Genomic DNA, 19,689 nt, shown 5'->3' with positions numbered 1-19,689 from the left:
CAAAATATTTTCATGTTTGAGACAAGCTAAATAAATATATAAATACAAATGTCGAGATTAAAATACCCACAATTTACAAAATAAAATGTGCATTAATAAGAAATGTAAAAACAGATTCAGATTTCGTTATATAGCTAGCTGTTTAATGATTCATGTCTTGCTGTACTTTTGTCATGGACTTCAGCCAGGTGTGAGATTGCTGGAGTTTAACCGAACATGGCTATATGCGCTTTTGTAATTTTTTCAAACGGAAGTCAATTAGTCTGCAAACACTGTAGATATGCCTCCCCGATCAGTTGTAATAAGCCATGACGTCAAGCTTATTTTGCATTTATGGACGCTTTTCCATTTGCTTTGATTATAAAGGTGTAACTATATTCAATTTATAGCCTAAATCAACAACAAAAAAAAAAAACAAAAAAAAATCAAAACCAAAATATGCATATAGCGATATTATAGATATTAATTTATTATATTAGCCTAATAATATAATTGATAAATCAATTACTGATAAAATTAACGTAACATAAACTATTGTCTTAGGCTTAAAATGCATTGACATATAGAAATATTTCTGGATAAACCGGACACTGTTTTTTTTTTTTTTTATAAACTTGAATGCTTGATTAGACTGAGGTGACTTGTTTGCCAAGAAGTGTCGTTTCCATTAATTCCAACTTTGACAACATTCGACTTTTATTTGGCGCGTGCATGCGTGGCTGCAGCTTCAGTGACTCATGCTTGAAGGCATGTGTGTTGAATTTTCTGCAATAATTTGAAGAGAAACTGTTTTGGAATCCCGAGTTTCCTAAAACGTGGTCTTTTGGTCAGTGAACAGACTTTGTAATTTCATGTTATGAGGACGTTTTGTTTACTTCTTTTTATGGGAAATTTAAGCAGTGTGCGAATTAACCAAGGGGTCAACTACTCATTTGTATAGTGCTTCAATCTCCAAGACTGGTTAAATGAACATTTTTGTGATTATGTGAATCAGTAAATAATTTCTATGTGTGTAAGTCATAAAATGATGCCTAATGATAATAATTAGTCTATGTTTTGTCTAGTATGGCCTGATACTTATCCTACCGGTATTTGGCCATTGATATTTTATCCTACCGGAAAATGGGGGGCTATCTGGGTGAGGTCGTACAAACACGGAATTGCCATGGTCGTACCATCCTCTCTACTGGGCGCGGTTGCCATGGACGTTAGTCTATGTTTTGTCTAGTATGGCCTGATACTTATCCTACCGGAATTTTGGCTGTTTAATGCTTAGAAATTGTAAATCCATCAAAATGTTCATTTGCCTTTGGTAGCACAGATTTCAGACAGATTCTAAATCAGAAATTAATAATTGTGAGAAAAACATGTTCGTGATGAAAACAGGACCTCGTGACCTAATAAGTGCGACACAAAGAATAAGAATAAATAATGAATGAAAATTTGATTCTCTGTCATATTTTCTTTTATTAACGAAAGTACAACTGCATATGTTGTCCAACTGAGCACAGCTCTAAATAATCATATTTACACAGACATAAAACACGGTACAAGTGTAACCCAAAACAATCTTTCAAAGAAGTAGACTACATTTAAATACATATTCTGTCCATAATTACTGGCATGCTTATGCCATCGTTTACAAGAAATGAAAAAGGAATCAGTAAACACTGCACTGGCGCGACATTGATTCATCCAAGAAGACATCTGAACAGCAGACATGCAGCACTGTGCATGGACTTAAATCACGAAAACACACACAGGCCTAAAACACACCATTTAACAGAGGAAAGTGCACATGACTGGTGTGTCAAACACCAAAGAAACTGCGTTCAAGCGTGCGAATGTCTACAAATTGCCTTATTCACTTGTCATGACAGCAGAGAGTCTATTCTGAATGGATGATATCCAGTCTCTTGTACAGTAGTATGGGAGTGTGCCAAACCCGGAAGGGAATTCGGTATGTCCGGCATTCGACTGATGTTAGTAATGTCTGCCGTATTACATCTGTAGATCGGAAAGGCACTCGACACCTCAGAACTGACCTGGAATGCGCTCTGCGGCGGAAAGCCCATGACGACTGGCAGAAAGTGCGGAGCCGCTGACAACATTAGCCTGGTACCAAAACACGTGTCCTCTGTGCTTTGCTCCCTCCGCGTAAACGGTTTACTGAGGATGCTGTCTATGGCGAAGGAACTGGAAAACTTCGAGGTTTCGTCGCGCGCTGGGAGCCGGTTGTCATCGCGCTCTTGAGATTCCGAAGTACTCAGGGTCTTCTTATTGATGCGCTTCCTCCTGCGGCGGAAAACGCCGTCTGCGAAAGTGTATTCACTGTGTGGGTTCAACATCCAGTAGTTGTCTTTTCCCCACGGACGCGAGGGGTCTCGCAGCACTTTTAAAAAGCAGTCGTTTAATGACAAGTTATGCCGTACGGAGTTGCGCCACCCCGTGTAGCTGCCCCGAAAGAACGGGAATTTTTTCATTAAGTACTCGTTTATTTCAGCAAGTGTGAGGCGGCCGGTGTTGGAATCGCGTATGGCCATAGCGATGAGCGCGATGTAGGAGTATGGTGGTTTGGGTCTACGCGTATAAGGTTTCGCCTTCCCGTCCGAAACGGGGGCACTTGGTCCTGGGCTGTTGGCTGAACAGTCTCCATCCGAGCCCAATTCCTCCTCCGTGGACAGCGGTGAAGCCACGTTCACATCCATGTCACTGCACAGGTCCAGCGGCTTGTCCACAAGGCGACTCGCAGAGAAAACCTCCAACTTCATTGTAAGGCGCCTCTGTCACTTTACTGAGTAGCTCAGAGGGTATTTGTTTTGAGCAACACTTTCGGGGAGTGCTCAGTCTTAGTCAATGTCAAAGTCTATTAAAGAAACAAGTTATCACTTCCTATCGGTTAAAAAGTCCTCATGGGAGAAAAGACTGCACCGGCTGGCGTTAATATAATCGGTCGGCAGGGACGGCCCACGGGGGCGGGGCTTAGAGTCTAGACCTATCAATCACAATCGCATTCACGCGAGTCAAGGGTTTAGAGATGCTCACCTGCCCCCGTAACTCTACGGACTGTGTGTGAGGTTTGGAGTCGTAAGGTCAAAATTAATTCTGTATATGTTTGAAGTGGTTCTAAGTATTTAAAAGGCTATTCATCAATGAATAATGAATTATTCAATGTTTTGCTTCAAATTTAATATTATCAAAAAGTTTGTGTGAGGTTTAAATTCAAGTAGGTTCTTGTACATTATCAATCTGTAGATGAAAACTAATAAAAAAACAGTGGCATGTATGAAATATACTCACAGTTATAGTGAAACCATTGTGTTTGTAGTTTGCCTATACTATATGATGGACAAATTTTAAGAAACGAGTCATCAAAAAACGACAGGTGACAATATTTGAAGCTTCTCAGTGTTACATATTTTATATTTGAATGTACCATTTAAATAAGTCAACGATTATCAAGGATCGGAAAACACAAAATTGCTAGAACCATTTATAATGTCGTTTAAAAAGATTTCTGTTATAATTTATAAAACAAAAGATGTCCTCAGCATGATCAAAAAATAAATGTGAACATACAAGTTTGGCTGTATTGTTTTTTTGATGTTGATAACAATGTCTTGATTTATCATGACCTTTGATTCTATCATCAGGGAAAGAAAATAAAAAATAAAAATTCTTTTATGAATATGATAAGCATTTATAGCTGGACTTGAACCAAAGCTGAGTTCCCCATTCTGCTTATGAATTGTTTACAGAGATCAATACATTGCTAGACAAAGAGAATATACCTGTTAATTCATTTGAACTGTGACATTGGCAAGGTGGCCTCACCACGGTATGTGGAATGTCACACCTGATTCTGACGCACCCAATACCTGACATCAACGTGTCATCACGATCACTCTTTGTAAACTGAGTTTACATGTTTTATGAAACAATTTGCTTGTGGCAGTTGCTGACTTTTGAAAGAATGGGGAAGTTTACCGCATTTATGATGAGCTTGGATGAGGGCCATGTATACCTAAAACGGTAAGAACAGGGATGAGAAGCACCACAGAGATCACACACAGGTCACAGAGAGTATATGAAAAAAATAGAAAACACCTGTATAAAAAATCCAACTGAGCGAATCTCTTTAATTCTCTCAGTAGAGGTGAAGGCACAGTGAAAGGTCATGAAGTTCCATAAGTTCCTAACATGCCCTAAGGTGAGTGATAATCATTTAACTGTCTTTTGAACCACACCTTCATAAAGCCTTTGGGATATTTTTTCTTTGAGTGAATCCAAAACATTCTCTTGTGCACCGATGGTGTGTGTAATTTTCTGGGTTCATGAGGCAGGCAAGCAAGCCTGTGCGACTTGTGGTGTGTGCCTATAAACACACACACACAAATACACATACATACACAAATGATTATATAGTCTTCCATGGAGACAGTCTCTGCATGTGTTACTGTGGGGTTCTCGGTAACCATAACTTAAATTTCCATAACAAATAAGATATTTTGAAGAATACTGGAGTCCAAAACAACACTGGACCCAACTGACTTTCGCTGTATGGACAAAGAAACACTGAGACGTCAAAATATCTTCTTTCGTGTTCCACAGAAGAAAGAAAGTCATACAGGTTTGGAAGAACATGATGGTGAGTAAATGATTTTCATTTTTGTACAGAAAAAATACAATAGTTTGTGTTTGAAATAATGATGCACAGTACATCAGTGCCGATATTTAAAGTTATTTTTGTTTACCAGCACACAACATGTCCACTTTTGTGTTCCACCGAATAAAGACAGTAATACAGGTTTGAAACGACGTGAAGGTGAGTCAATGACTGAATTTTCATTTTTGGGTGTGCAGGGTCACAGTTCAATTAGTTTAACAGGGATATATGCACTATAAAATGTCAATACATTATACTGCTAAACTCATCCATGCATTGAAAAGCTTACAGACTTCCATTGTCACAGGCCTAGAGTTGTCATATGTAAACCATACTTTTGTAAAATCATCCATTTTAAAACTAAAAGGTCTTGGTAAATCCACTCACATAAACCACACACGAAACACAGATCTACTTCATTTTTAAACAACAGAACCTTTTTACTTTGATGAATTGTCTTGAAATAAATTATGTCCTGATGTATGATGCTGACCACATTTCTGTTAAGAGACCAAAATGTCTTGGAATATCCCTGGATATATTCAAAAACCTTGACTGCGTCCACAGTCATAAACTCAAATAAATATGAATTTAGCAGTTTGGCACTGTGTGCGGCTTCAAACCGCTGCAGTCAGATAGAGTTTCGGCCCTGTGCTTACTCATTTCCCTACTATTCCAAGACGAAATGATTTCCAGCAGGCTGAACATATGAGCAGGCCTAAAACTGACATTTAAAGGGCATGTCAACCAAGCTCTCTCCTTTTTAGAAGTGTAATCGAACACTAATAGAAAGAGACCATATTAAATGGTTGGCAGTTTGATTCTGGGCCTGCAAAAGTCACCACCTCTCTTTCTTTGTGACAGCTGAAATGATCGTTCTCCTCATACTGTACCTGCTGTGTTTAGCCCCAGCAGCCATCTGATGACGTTAAATTCAGGCCTTCTGTCTGTGATGAGATGTGTGTGTGCGCAGGTGTGTGTGGTTTATCATGTTTTAAATGCAGGTGTCATGATCTTTTTCTCAACAGAAGAAGTTCAAAGTCATCTATTTATCATAGTGCTACTCATATATTTCAAGAATTTGTTTGGCTGTCTGGGTATTATTTTGCAAATAAAACATTTTGGTGTTAAATACATTTTTAAATAATGATGCACTGTATATCAGTACTGACATTTAGAGATTAATTCCATTTATCAGTATTGATCGATATTGAATTTTAATTAAATTATTTAATTGTATTGAACACATCTCAGTTCCTCTATGTTTAGATTACCTATACTGTCATCTAACACACAGTTAAAGTTAACCTTTAATCATTTAATAACACTGTTATTTGAAACTGCACATTATAATGATGTGATGCCTAAACTCACTTTAAACATTTTGAAAAAAGTGATTTTACTGTATTGTTTTTCATTTATTTACACAAAATAGTATAGAATTTCAATACTGGCCATTTAGTGGTTATGGATTTGTTAGTGTTTTGTTTAAGATTTGGTTATTTAGCTGTTTCCAAAGTGACATACAGCACACTTATACCACTTATATTACTCTTGTTAAAAGGGATGGAGTGCCTTGACGAGGTCTCACAGAGTTCACAGAGGTCATGTCAGCAATTGACGCCACTCTCCAGCTGATAAATAGTCACTTCTATAGTTTGGATTACCAGCCCAGATCTTTAACCACCACCAGATGCTATGATTACTACACCATTTTAGGTTTGGCACATGACTGTAAGATGTTAGCGCACCGCTGAGCTAACAGCCGAGAAAAATGATACAGCAGCCGAGTCCATGCTTTCATTATCACAGAGGTTTTGGCTCGTACAGCAGCACCGGTGTTTCTATGTGTGTGGAAAGTATTTCATATTTGATTACATCCCAAAGATACCCCTTTACAGAGCTGTCATGAGAGAAAGCGCACCTGTTTTATGCCTTGTTTGGTTCATGCTATGCACTGCACCCAGCATTTCCCTGTCTTTTTCTCTTAATGAATTCCTCAAATTTTCTCCTTCCTCCCACTTAGGTTTGTTTTTGTTATCTTTGTTCCAAGTGTGTAATTTGATACAATGAGTAGTTGTGTGTTTGTTGTTGAGTGGATATGTGTTTACATCTGCAAGTGCGAAAAGCATTTTATCACTATGAAGTGTGAAACCTAATTCTGTTTTTGTGTGTGTTGCTAACTCTTTGCGTGACAGCAAGTGTATAACATTTAGTAAAGTGTGTGTGTGTATTTGGCGTGACAGAGTTGCAAGGATTGCAGGTGTGTGGTGTCTTGTTAGAAGCTGGTCTCTGAATGTGGTATTGAGTCTCTGACAATAAAACACAGACAGTTTATTTCAGTTTATGAGTGAGAAATTGAACCATTCGTGTTATGGAGTTTACTTGCTGGCATAAAACAGTTTGTTTGAAGGTCTGTATAGGATTGAAGTAAATATTTCATTAAAACAATTTGTGATTTTGTCCCTGCATTTAGTCTATTTAGGCGCAGTCATGTGAAAGCACTGCAGCATTGTCATTAATATGCACTGATGGATTTTCTTCGGAGCAAACTGGACAAAAATGCTTTGTCATCTGAGCTGATACTGAGTTACTAGAGTCTGGTTACTTCTCACCTGTTTCAATAAAACTGTGTTTGTGTGTGTGTGTATATATACACACGTATAGCCTATATATATATTAGCGCTGTCAAACGATTAATCGTGATTCATTTAGATCCAAAATATAAGTTTTTGTTTACATAATATATATATGTGTGTATTGTGTATGTTTATTATGTATATATAAATACACACACATGCAGTATATATTTTGAAAATATTTACATGCTTGTACATTTATACATTTATATTCTTATATTTTATGTTAAAAAAAATATATTTAATATATAAACATCACATACTTTTCTTAAATATATACATACATGTGTTTGTATTTACATATACATAATAAATATACACAGTATACACACACATATATTATCTTGTTCAGCAATCTTAAATGTAGTTGCTCCTCTTAAATCCATAAAGACTAAACCAAAAAATCAGCTATGGTTTAATAACAACATTAAAGCTTTAAGGAAGGATTGCAGAAGGGCAGAAAGAAGATGGAAAAATTATAAATTACAAATTTCATGTCAACTCTTGCAGAGCAGTTTGTCTAAATATCAGAAAGCCGTCTATTTGGAATGGGCAAAATACCTTTCCAATTTAATATAAAAAAAATTCTCATTGTCCAAGAGATTTTGTTTTCTACGTTAACTTGTGTGTTAAACCCATCTAGACCAACTGGCCCAGATTCTAGCTTGGAGTTATGTGAGAAGTTTTGTAACTTCTTCATTAACAAGATTGCTTCTATCGGGGTGCAGATTTCTTGTAATTTATCCCAGAATTTTCAATATGAAAATACTAGCTCCTCTGTGTTTTCAAACTTTCAAGCTATCTCACTTTCTGAGTTGTCAGACCTTATTTTAAATGTGAAACTACTTGTTCTTGTGATGTTGTTTCTACAAAGCTGCTGAAGGATGTTCTGCCCTCTCAAAAAAAAAAAAAAAAAAAAAAAACAAATCTTGATCCCACTGAATAAAATAATTATAGGCCTATTTTAAAACTGCCATTTCTGCACTAAGTTTTGGAAAAGGTAAAAAATTTTGGAAACCAGATTTCCCTCTACCTACATTCTAATGATATTCTGGATCCTTTTCAGTCTGGCTTTAGAGCAAAACATAGTACTGAGTCAGCTCTTTTAAAGGGGTCATGTGATGTTTCTAAAAGAACATTATTTGGTGTATTTGGTGTAATGAAATGTGTTTATGCGGTTTAAGGTTCAAAAAACACATTTTCCACATACTGTACATTATTGTTTCTCCTCTGTGCCCCGCCTTTTTGAAACGCGTCGATTTTTACAAAGTTCATTGGTGTGAAAAGCGAGGTGTGCTCTGATTGGCCAGCTATCCAGTGCGTTGTGATTAGCCGAATACCTCAAGCATGTGACGGAAATGTAACACCCCTTAACATACTGTGTGATTGATACCGTGTCCTGGTTTTTCAACAAATAATGCTACCTATCAGATTATGCTACCAACGCAGTATTTATCCTACTGTAAGGGTAGGTTTAGGGTTGTGTAGGTCAGTGGTTCTCAATGAAAGTGAAAGTGAAAGTCGTGACATTTGCCAAGTATGATGACCCATACTTGGAATTGATGCTCTGCATTTAACCCATCCAAGTGCACACACACAGCAGTGAGAAGTGAACACACCGTGAACACACACCCGGAGCAGTGGGCAGCTATATCCAGCTGCCCGGGGAGCAACTGGGGGTTCAGTGCCTTGCTCAAGGGCACTTCAGCCATGGGTATTGAGGGTGGAAGAGAGCGCTGTTCATTCAATCCCCCAACCCTGAGAGCTGCCGGGGTAGCGTTAGGTGTACATGTTAATAAAGGATTTTGCTTTTGAATTATGCTACCATCTGTTTTAATGGGAGGTAGCAAAATCTGACAGGGTAGCACAAATTGTCAGAACACCGGCATGACGAGACAAAACCAATAAAACCCATTACAAACGAGGCATTTGTTGTATCCAGTGGGGACATAATTAGGATTATAATGACTGACACTGTGTTTTTACATGTTGCGTTGCATCTCGCCACGTAAACATAAAACCATGTGCATTTGTGATCGGAGAAAATACAAACAACTCGCACTACTCTAAATACACTGCTCAAAACTCACGTTTGAATCATCAGTTGCAAATCTTTTAATTTAAAAACTTACTTACAGTCTGTGAGTCAGAACAGCCGGCACTGTAGTCTACTATCCCAGGATCAGGAAACATTTGGGTTGAACTGTTCTGGAACAGTGTTGTAAATACAACTTAACCACTGATTTGTAGTTGTGTCCTCTTTTGAAAGACCACACAAAGTATTTTCGCTTTCGCAACAAAAAACACAGCCTCTTCACAACATGGGGGCGGCAGTGGCAGCAACAATAAAGTTATGCCTTCTTTCTTTGCGTGAACATTTGGGTGAAGTTATGCAAATCTTCCCACATTGTGATGTAGACGTGGGGGCGTGTTAGAATGAGCCATTTTAGGAGGGCATGGACGAGTCATAACTTTTATAAAGAATATCTCTTTGGGTTTGAGACTTTGCAACTTTAGGGATCTTATCTATTCACGAACAGCTTGTAACACTCCAAAGAGAAAAGAAAACTTGAAATCACATCACATGACCCCTTTAAGAGTAGTAAATGATCTCTTGTTATCTGCAGATACTGGCAACTGTACTATTCTCTTATTATAGGACTTGAGTGCTGCTTACGATACAGTAGATCACCGCATCCTGCTAAAAAGATTAAATCTTGAGGTTGGCATTTGTGGTACTGCATTAGACTGGTTTGCATCATATCTCACAAATAGGAGTTTTTCGATGGGAATTGGTGAATTTTCATCAAACTCAGTTCCCATCACTTGTGGGGTACCCCAGGGCTCTATTTTGGGTCCAATTTTATTTTCTCTGTATTTGCTCCCTCTTCGTTTTATATTTGAGTCTCATAAAGTTTCATACCACATTTATGCAGATGAACCTCAGCTTTATTTTCCTCTAAAATCAGGTTCTGATTCAGTGTCCTCCTTACTGGCTTGTTAAGAGGACATCAAGAATTGGATGGAAAATAATTTCCTACAGTTGAATCAAAAAAAGACTGAAGTTATATTGTGTGCCCTTCTCACCTTTCAAGACCTATACTCTGGGCCCTTTTGAAGAAAACATCTGTGAAAAGGTTAAAAATATATTTATTTTTTAGTTATTTTTGATCCTGAATTGAAATTTGACAAACAAATAAACTCTGTAGTCAGAGACAGTTTTTTGCAGCTTAAGGGGCTTCACAAGCTGAAAAGTTTTCTCAGTTTTAATGATTTAGAGGTTGTTATTCATGCATTCATTTCAACCAGGCTGGAATGCTCTTTATGCTGGAATTAACCAGTCTTCACTATTACATTTACAAATGGTACAGAATGCTGCTGCTCGCTTTTTTACAGTGACAAAACTGAGGGAGCTTATTACCCTTGTGTTAGTTTCAGTTCATTGATTACCTCTTAAATTCAGAGTTGATTTTAATATTTGATTTTTATATTGTCTTAATGCTTTTGTTAGTTGATATTTCTGATGTTTTGTCTAAGCAGCACCTTGGTCTGCACTCTTTGCTTTTAAAGTGCTATATGCTTGACCTTGACATTGACATTGACCTAAACAAAAACTTTTATTTTGGATGCGATTAATCGCAATTAATCGTTTGACAGCACTAATATATATGTAATGGAAGTTATTATTGATTATTGAATTCATTTGATTGTATTTTTCATTGCGGATGGTTGAAGTATGTTATTTTTTATCAGGTCTTATAAGATTAGGCTTGTTATTGATCAGGAAACAATGAATTTAAAATAACTAAACATAAAATATGTGTTTTGAGAACAGTCCGGACAGGGTCTGATTTCTCACTTGTGAAATGGGCTTGGGTGCATGTGGGTGTGTATTCATGTGAGTGGAATCTGAAACACGTAAACTCTGTGATTCCCCGTTTCTGCTGAGAGTAGCCATGTGTTCAACAACAAAACGTCTGCCCTCATTGTCTGTTCAGTGTTTGTGTGTGTGTGTGTGTGTATGTGTATGTGTATGTGTGTCCTTTCTTTGCACTTTTTAAAACTCACAGACACTCACAGAGGGCTTTCACCTGAGGTAATGTTAACTTGCCAAACCAGTAAAAGAAAAATAAACAAACATACAGAGGTAGGCAAGCCCTGTTATTACAGCGAGGTTATTCAGAGGTGATGTATGTGTGTGAGAGTAAACCTAAAATCTGTTAATGTTACTGTGGTTATACATCTGCAAGTCTGAATTGTGGGTCTACATCCACTAGTATGTGTATCAAGACGGCGGGATGACAAGTTTAGGATATAGATGAGAACATCATGTTTGGACAATCTATGTCGCATGCTGATTTAGATGGTCCTCAGCTCTTTATCGCTACTCCTCACACGCTACGGCAGCTCTGCTCGCATGCAGCCCGGAGAAAACATTACAAAAGGCATTTTCTTAAAAAAAATCTGATGGTGAATTATCTGATATGAGTTGCACTGTATGCCACGTGTTGACAGCTTAAACTGCACTCTATGCTGCGCAGGAGGCATTTTTAAGAGAAATGTAAGCAACAAGCTTCCCCCACCCTCCACCCTTATGGTCTGCCGGTGGATCTGTGTTTACCTGGCGAGCATAGCCGTTCTGCTGTCTTTGTCTAAACTTGAAAGGGGATCCAAACGCTCGCCCTCCTCACGCACTGTGCTTCGCACGACACACCCCGCCCTTGCTTTACTGCTGCAGTGATTTACTGTAAAAGAAACCAGGGTGGGTGTTTGATATTCATATTTTGTATATAGTTTAAATCTGTTTTGGAGCACAGCTGTGCATGATTTACTTAAGTGGTGCAAAATAATCTGTGTTTGAATGATGAACTGTCCTTGCTATGATAAAAATCACACCAGTCAGCATTCTCTTTAAAACACATCAACATGTTCTTTAAATCATAAAACTGACAAAAAAAGCTGAAATTTTTAAATATGTTTTTGTCCATACACACAATGGAAGCCAATGGAATCCAGTGTTGTTACCCAATTACTTTCTTTATATATATTTTTTAATATTTTTTTGTACATATATATATATATATATATATATATATATATATATATATATATATAAAACTTTACCTTTAAGTACACTCAATATAACAATGTTCATTGGAGACATTGACCGAGTGGCAGATGCTATTGTTGGTCAGTATAGTCCTGTATTGATCCAGTGTTACTCATTTTTATTTGTCTGCGTTATTAATCAGAGGAAGGTACACTAGAACAAACGGATATCCAGATGCAGATTACAGAAAGAACAGGGTAATTCAACATCGATCCATTAACACACACACACGCACCTGCACAGATAAATTTTTGCTCTGCTAAAAGTAATCACCATGAATGATAAAGCACAAGATAACTGCTTGTTATGAATAATGTTTTCCATAGCTTTTGTGTACACTTTACTTTTTTCTAACGTACAAGTTCTAGCAGCAGTGTTTTGCCCACTATACTCTTAAAAATAAAGGTTTCAGCAGGGTTTTTTTTGCAGTGGAAGAACTATTTATGGTTGCCTAAAGAACCATTCAGTGAACAGTTCTAATAAGAACCATTTTTTTCTAGGTGTGAAGAACATTAATATTCTAAAGAACCCTTTTTCCACCATAAAGAACCTTTTTGTGGAATGAAAAGGTTCCAAGGATATAGATGCCAATAGATGGCTATAAAGAACCTTTATTTTCATATTCTGCTAGTCAGGCCTACCTGAGTAGAAAGGAGGGTGTTCACAGCAGGAAGTCTACACCTCTGTGATGTCAAATTGAGTTTTTTTTACACTCTTTTTCAATTTTGGGGCATTTTGCTTTTATTTTATAGGATATTGTAGTGGAGACACGAATAGTGGAATAGGATCATGACCTAATGGAATAGGTCAGACTCAACCCAGGTTCCTCATAAGCCTTGTTATGCAAGTATGTTAAAAAAAAATGTTTGTATAGTCTGTGTTTGTGTATGTGCGTGTGAGGAAGAGAGAGAGAGTGATGGTGGAATTCTTGGCTCATGTCAACACTTCATTACACAAAACAGTTCAGCTAAAGGTGAGACTAAATAAAAGTACAATCAAATGCCAACAGAAAATATTTGTCACCTGGTCAATCTGTCTTAAGACATCAAAAATGGTTGCCAATCAGCCAGCCCAATTTATACAACACTGAAGGCACCTTTATTCGTGACTGAAAGGCCACAGATGTACATTGACACCATGCAGTCTGGCCTACCTGACAAATCAACCCTCGCACTGCTTTTATGTGTTAGCACTAAACTAATTCAGAATGCTTGAAGGACACTGAACTATCAACACCAAACATCTGTATTTACAAGTACGTCATTCAAATCACTGCAAGCTGGTCATGTCCCCCTGGGACTTGTCTTTAGTTCTGGGTGCACTTCGTGACCCAGTGTATGAGCATGCAACTCATGCCATTGCTACTTAATAGACATTGTTTAAAGAGATTTCTCAGGATAACATTTGTGTGGCAGCCAGCTGGGCTTCACTACACACTTTTATTATTTGGATGTCACTGTAGCCTCAGAGGCTCATTCAGTCCTTTTGACTGGTAACTGAGTGCCAGTAGACAACATTCCACTTGAGAACAACACTGAGGACTACTGTATTGAATTTTGAATATACAGTAAGTGTAATTTGTCATACTACACTGGCAGATTTTTCTACTTGTTTTAAGTATATAAACAAGTAAAAAACCTGTCATATGCTTCTGTAAATTGATCTTCAAAGAGTTTTGTAAAGTACTTAACAGAAAATTGAAAAGCTAATTAAGAAGTCTTTTTTGGCAGTGTATTAATTTCCATTCAGTGTTTGTTGGGATCTTCAATCAGTTAATTTTTTATACTGAATGGATCAACTGAATATAAACGGGTGGTTGAGGTTGTGTACCCAAGTGTAATATTCCATAAATTTGTCCTTTTTTTCTTCCTTACGGGAACAGTTACATGTACACTACATTTCAAATGTTAGAACTCTCTTAATTTCGGCAAAGCTGAATTTTATTGATCAAAAATACAGTAAGAACAGTAATATTGTGAAATATTATTGCAATTAAAAAAATATATATTTTCTGTGTTAATATATTTTAAAATGTAGTTTATTCCCATGATGACAAAGCTGTATTTTTAACAGACATTACTCTAGTCTTCAGTATCACATGATCCTTTAGAAATCCTTCTAATTATGATGAAACTTGTGAACTTTAGTGTATAACTTTATGTTATTTATGAGAAAAACATTTTGCAACCCGGTAACTTTAATAACAGATGTCCCTGTGGTATCTTTTTTTAGAGTAATATTATGAGTACAGAAGACGGTTACCAGGCAGTTACACCTGTTGAAACACCTCTCTTGCTCTCTTTCTTTTTGTTCTCTAATTCATTTTCATTCATTCACTCTCTTTCTCAGACATACACAGATACACACCTAGGTCAGAACAACCCTACTTAATTAAACCTTTATCTAACCACACACAATGATCTATTAAATTTTGTTGGGGAATCAATGGGCAGAAATAGCACAAAATCTAGACCTGGCTTGCCTCTCCAGTGTGGGTTGGTTTGCCAATCAAGACATGCTGACTTTTTCAGAGGAGAAAAGCCATCGCGCTCTCAGGAGGAGCTGCTCAGGAGAACCCTCACGCCTGGAGCGAGATTGCAATCTCTGTGGTTGCGCGAGAACTATTTAGGTTGTTTTACAAACACACTTCACAGCACACAGGGACGAACAAAAGGGCGTCGCACGAAACCCTCAGAGAAGTCACAATGGTTTATAGTAGCATTGTTGATCAAGCAATCAAACCATGATTCATCTTTCTCCAGAATTTCCAAACATCTCGTGCCATAATATAAAAAGAAAAAAACAACATTTCCAGGCATGCACTACTTTTTTGACTTGAAAAAGTCCTTTTTGTGTGCTTTTTTTTAATACAAGGACTGGCATACTGTGTCGGCGAATTATGTTTTCAATTTAATGCTCTCCCTCTCAGACCCCTCTTACAAGGCACTCCATTCCCTCTTCATCTAAACAAATTCGAGCCGGGCTCGCGCTGAGTTCCGGCAGCCCTGGCCCGTGCTACCATAAACAAAACTCCTAGGTGGCCTGTAGGTTCTGCTGAGAGACCAACATTTGCACATATACAAAAGGCTCAGATATAGGCCAGATATATGCAAAAAAAAAAAAAAAAAAACATGAGATACTCTTCTCATCAGGTCTAAAGTACAGCAGTGAAATGTGTTCATTTATAAACAGACCAAGTCTGAAGTAAAGAATCTAAATCAGAGCTCTACAGCTAATTGTCCATTCTTTCAGACTGAAACTTGGTTGCTGCACTGTCAGCCATATAAAATAATTTGATGTATTTTTCCAAGTCATATAGCTAAAGTGTATAAGTTAAGTGTTTCATTTGCACAATTGACCATAGCTGTCTTTCTCCAAGTAATCTTAGAAAATGTGTTCTTATTCAGTTTATTTTTAAGTCTTATCACAACATATATACAAGCATATATGTGCTTGTTTATGTGGTTTATGAGGACACAAATTGGTTACACTTTATTTAAGGTGTCCTTGTTACAGTGTTATTATAGATTTAGGTATTGAGTAATATTAATTAACTACATGTACTTACTATATGGTTAGGGCTAGGATTAGGGTTTGGTTTAGAGTTACTTGCATGTAATTGTACATGATTTATTGTTATTATAATAGTAAGTACACGTAACATGTGTAACAAGGACACCTTAAAATAAAGTGTTTCCCACAAATTTGTATAATGACATGGGTATGGTATAGGTATTACAATGCGAAGGTGGTTTATTGTGATTTATGTCCCCATAATTCAAACGGCTTATAAATCATACAGATTGAGATTTTTTTTTTTATCTAAAAATGCTCAAAGTTTTCTGTGAGTGGTTGGTGTAGGGCAATAGAAAATACAGTTTGTACAGTATAAAAACCATTACGCCGGATAGTCCCCATAAACCACAAACCTAAACCTAAAAGACAAACATGTGTGTGTGTGTGTGTGTGTGTGTGTGTGTGTGTGTGTGTGTGTGTGTGTGTGTGTGTGTGTGTGTGTGTGTGTGTGTGTGTGTGTGTGAAAATGTAAAAATAATAATTAAATGTCCTATTATTTCAAAATTGGGCCGCTTCTGACTTTGAGATGGCAAGAAAAGTGGACCGATTTATCTGGATTCATCTTACATATTTTTTTATAGCACTGCAGTTGTTTACTGTAATATTCTTCCACATGAAATAAACAAACATCTAAGACAACAAGCAGGCTCTTAATTGAAGATCAGTGAAGAAATATGATTGAAGAGGCTGGGCCGATTTAAGAAAACAACTCTGAATATGAACACAAATCTCTAAATCCCCATTAGAAATAAAGAAATACTTTGAGGGATCAAAAGACTTCAAATGCATGCTTCTTCCTTAACACAAAAGTCAGAGACTTGTCACTCTCAGACTTTTATGTTGTGTGTGCATGTATTTCTTTTGAATTGCTGAATGAGATTGTCAAGCACAGCAATGTGACAGGGTAATAAATCATATTTTATGTATTTCTACTGTTTAAATAAATGGAAATACATTTGACTTTTGTGGAAGAAGTATCCTGCTATGTTCAAATGTCACTTTATGGAACCAAAGCTGATGAATTATTGGCTGATGAATCATGCTGGTGTCAGAGAACATACACAGTGGCACTGCACAGATCTAATCTAGACCAGATTTACTCTAGCTGTATAAATGACAGCAAACTCAGTTTTCCAAGCTCATTAAAAATTCATGCTTGTCTTCATCAGCATCATCTTTTAGTTTCAATCTTTTTGAAAATCCTGCCTTCCAGACTGCCTTCAATATAAGCTGTTTTTGGGCTAAAGACAATGTTTTGAGTTCTGAAATGTACAGGATGTTTTTATAGTACAATGACCTCTTATATGTCAAAAGATCAAGGGAATTTTGGTTTATCACTTCATAAATTGTCTTTTTATGGTTTTGCGAATGAGTTAAAAAGGTAATATCAAATATTTCTTTATCATTTGAGGTAAGAGTGCACAGATCATACAATAAAAACACAATTTCATTTTTGGAACTCAAAACTTCTTCAACTGTGAAAACAAGCATTAGTCATCGTGGAATTTGTAAAACTGACAGGGCGGTCAGAAGAACATTTGCTTGATTAGCGCCTTTCTTCTGAGCAGAAACACATGCTGGCCTCCCCAACCTGTAGCACATGCAGACATGCAGAATATAACAGCCAATTTTATTTCATGCCAATTATGCATAAATAATGTGATTATGTGATAAGCTTGATTATTTTAACATTCTCCACCATCTTCAGGTGAGAAGACAACAAGTCTGAAACATGTAAATTCCTCAGATTCTCGGATGTGTGTGTCTGCGTTGCAGTCTGAACCTCAAGGTTTCTAGCACACCCCAAAGATGTGATCACAGATCACAGATCTCTCTCTGTGTGCTGCCTCGTTCAGGATGTTACTGATTGAAATTTAAGATTGAAGATGTCACCCCTGCCCTGTCACCTTTTAAGTTATCTTGACCTCTCCTCAGGGCATTTAGCACATTGACATGCTCACTGAAAAAAAAAAAAACCAACGTGTTTTTGTTTATTTGCACAGTCCAGATACTCTAAAAACAATAACTAAAGAGTGCATTTAGATAAGTGCTCAGGAGAGAGTTGATGGACGATATAAACTGTACAGTTCACTGTCTTGTAATTTACAGTTTGCTGTGGCAATGTTTTGGGTCACAGACCCCTGTCAGGTGTGACTTATATCTCTGCCTGAACTGTTGCCTCAATAAATTGTCTGCCATGACAGTGTTCTGGACTTATTCTTTCATTTATTTCTCAGTATGTCTCCTACAAATGACTCTAATTCCATCTAAAACAGACAGATTAAACTCTGACAGTGAATAAAAGTACATTAATGTTTCTCCCTTTTCCTTTTTTTTTTATTTTTTTTTTTGTTTAGAAAATTCAGTTCTCAATTGTAATGTTGATTTAATGGGTGATGTGCACCCACATCTCAGTCATTGCTTTAGAGCTTATACATATATGTGACCCTGGAGCACAAAAGCAGTCATAAGAAGCACAGTTATATTTGTAGCAATAGCCCAAAATACATTGTATGGGTCAAAATTATTGATTTTTAAACCAAAAATCATTAGGGTATTAAGTAAAGATCATGTTCCATGAAGATATTTTGTACATTTCCTATCCTAAATATATCAAAACTTAATTTTTGATTAGTAATATGCAGTGCTAAAATCTTTATTAGGACTTTGAAGGGGATTTTATCAGTATTTAGGTTTTGGGTTTTTGTTCCTTTTTTTTCCACCCTCAGATTCCGGATTTTCAAATTGTTGTATCCTGACAAATCATACATCAATGAAAAGCTTATTTATTCAGCTTTTATTATAAATCAGTACAAATCAATTTCAAAAACTGACCCTTATGAAGGGTTTTTTGGTCACATATATAGTAGTGGTTGTATTTGCAAAATAGTTAGATTTAGCTGTATAAAATCATGCCCAACAACTTTAATCCATTTTTCATTGATTTCATCATCATTATTTTCTCATCATGCATTATTTGTGGGATATTTAATACAGTATTATGCTATTTTTGGAGCTTGCTTATAGTGATCGCACCCAAACAGGGGCGTTGCACAAGATCCCGGGCCCTATGCATAGGCATTCCTGATGGGCCTCCATGCCCCCCTCCTTGGAAATATCCAGGTAAAATAAAATATATTCCAGACTTTTTAAGGGCCCTCTCTTCCTTTGGGGCCCTGGTAATCAGTACTGGTATTACCCCCAGTCCGACGCCCCTGCACCCAAATATTAAAAAGACAAGCCCTTTTCTCTCCTTTACATTTCAGAAGTGTCATACAATGGGCACTTTTACTTATTAAACAGTTACTAATACACAAAAGTTAAGGATCAGTTTGATTTTTTTTTTTTTTTAATAATAAGTACTTATTAAGAATCCATTAAACTGATCAAAATTGACAGTAAAGACATTTATAATGACACAAAAATTTATTTTTCAAATAAATTCAGTTTTTTTAACATTCTATTCATCAAAACATCCTAAAAAAAGTATTACTGTTTCCAAACTTATTAAACAGCACAACTGTTTTCATCATTGATAATAAGAAGTTATATTGATAATAATAAAATGTTTCTTGAGCAGCAAATCAGCATATTCAAATAATTTCTGAAAGATCATGTGACGCTGAAGAATGGAGTATCGATGCTTGAAATGCAACTATGCCATCACAAGCATAAATTACATTTTAAAGAATGTTAAA

The 19,689-nt window shown here is 36.7% G+C and overlaps 1 protein-coding gene across 1 annotated transcript; it reads right to left on the bottom strand.

The window, feature by feature from the left end:
• Positions 1 to 1,433: 1,433 nt before the first annotated feature.
• Positions 1,434 to 2,905, bottom strand: LOC109045041 (forkhead box protein Q1-like). Its single transcript, XM_042747016.1, has one exon. The coding sequence runs from the start codon at positions 2,769 to 2,771 to the stop codon at positions 1,872 to 1,874; it is 900 nt and encodes a 299-aa protein (XP_042602950.1). The 5' UTR covers positions 2,772 to 2,905; the 3' UTR covers positions 1,434 to 1,871.
• Between the last annotated feature and the right edge of the window lie 16,784 nt (positions 2,906 to 19,689).

The sequence above is a fragment of the Cyprinus carpio genome, chromosome B20 (assembly GCF_018340385.1).
Source record: "Cyprinus carpio isolate SPL01 chromosome B20, ASM1834038v1, whole genome shotgun sequence".
NCBI lineage: Eukaryota > Metazoa > Chordata > Actinopteri > Cypriniformes > Cyprinidae > Cyprinus > Cyprinus carpio.
The sequence above is the reverse complement of the archived record's forward strand: the minus strand, read 5'-3'. Positions and strand labels throughout refer to the sequence as shown.

Bases quoted from the DNA above. Each gene is read 5' to 3' on its own strand.
- LOC109045041 (XM_042747016.1), bottom strand. From the start codon at position 2,771: ATGAAGTTGGAGGTTTTCTCTGCGAGTCGCCTTGTGGACAAGCCGCTG.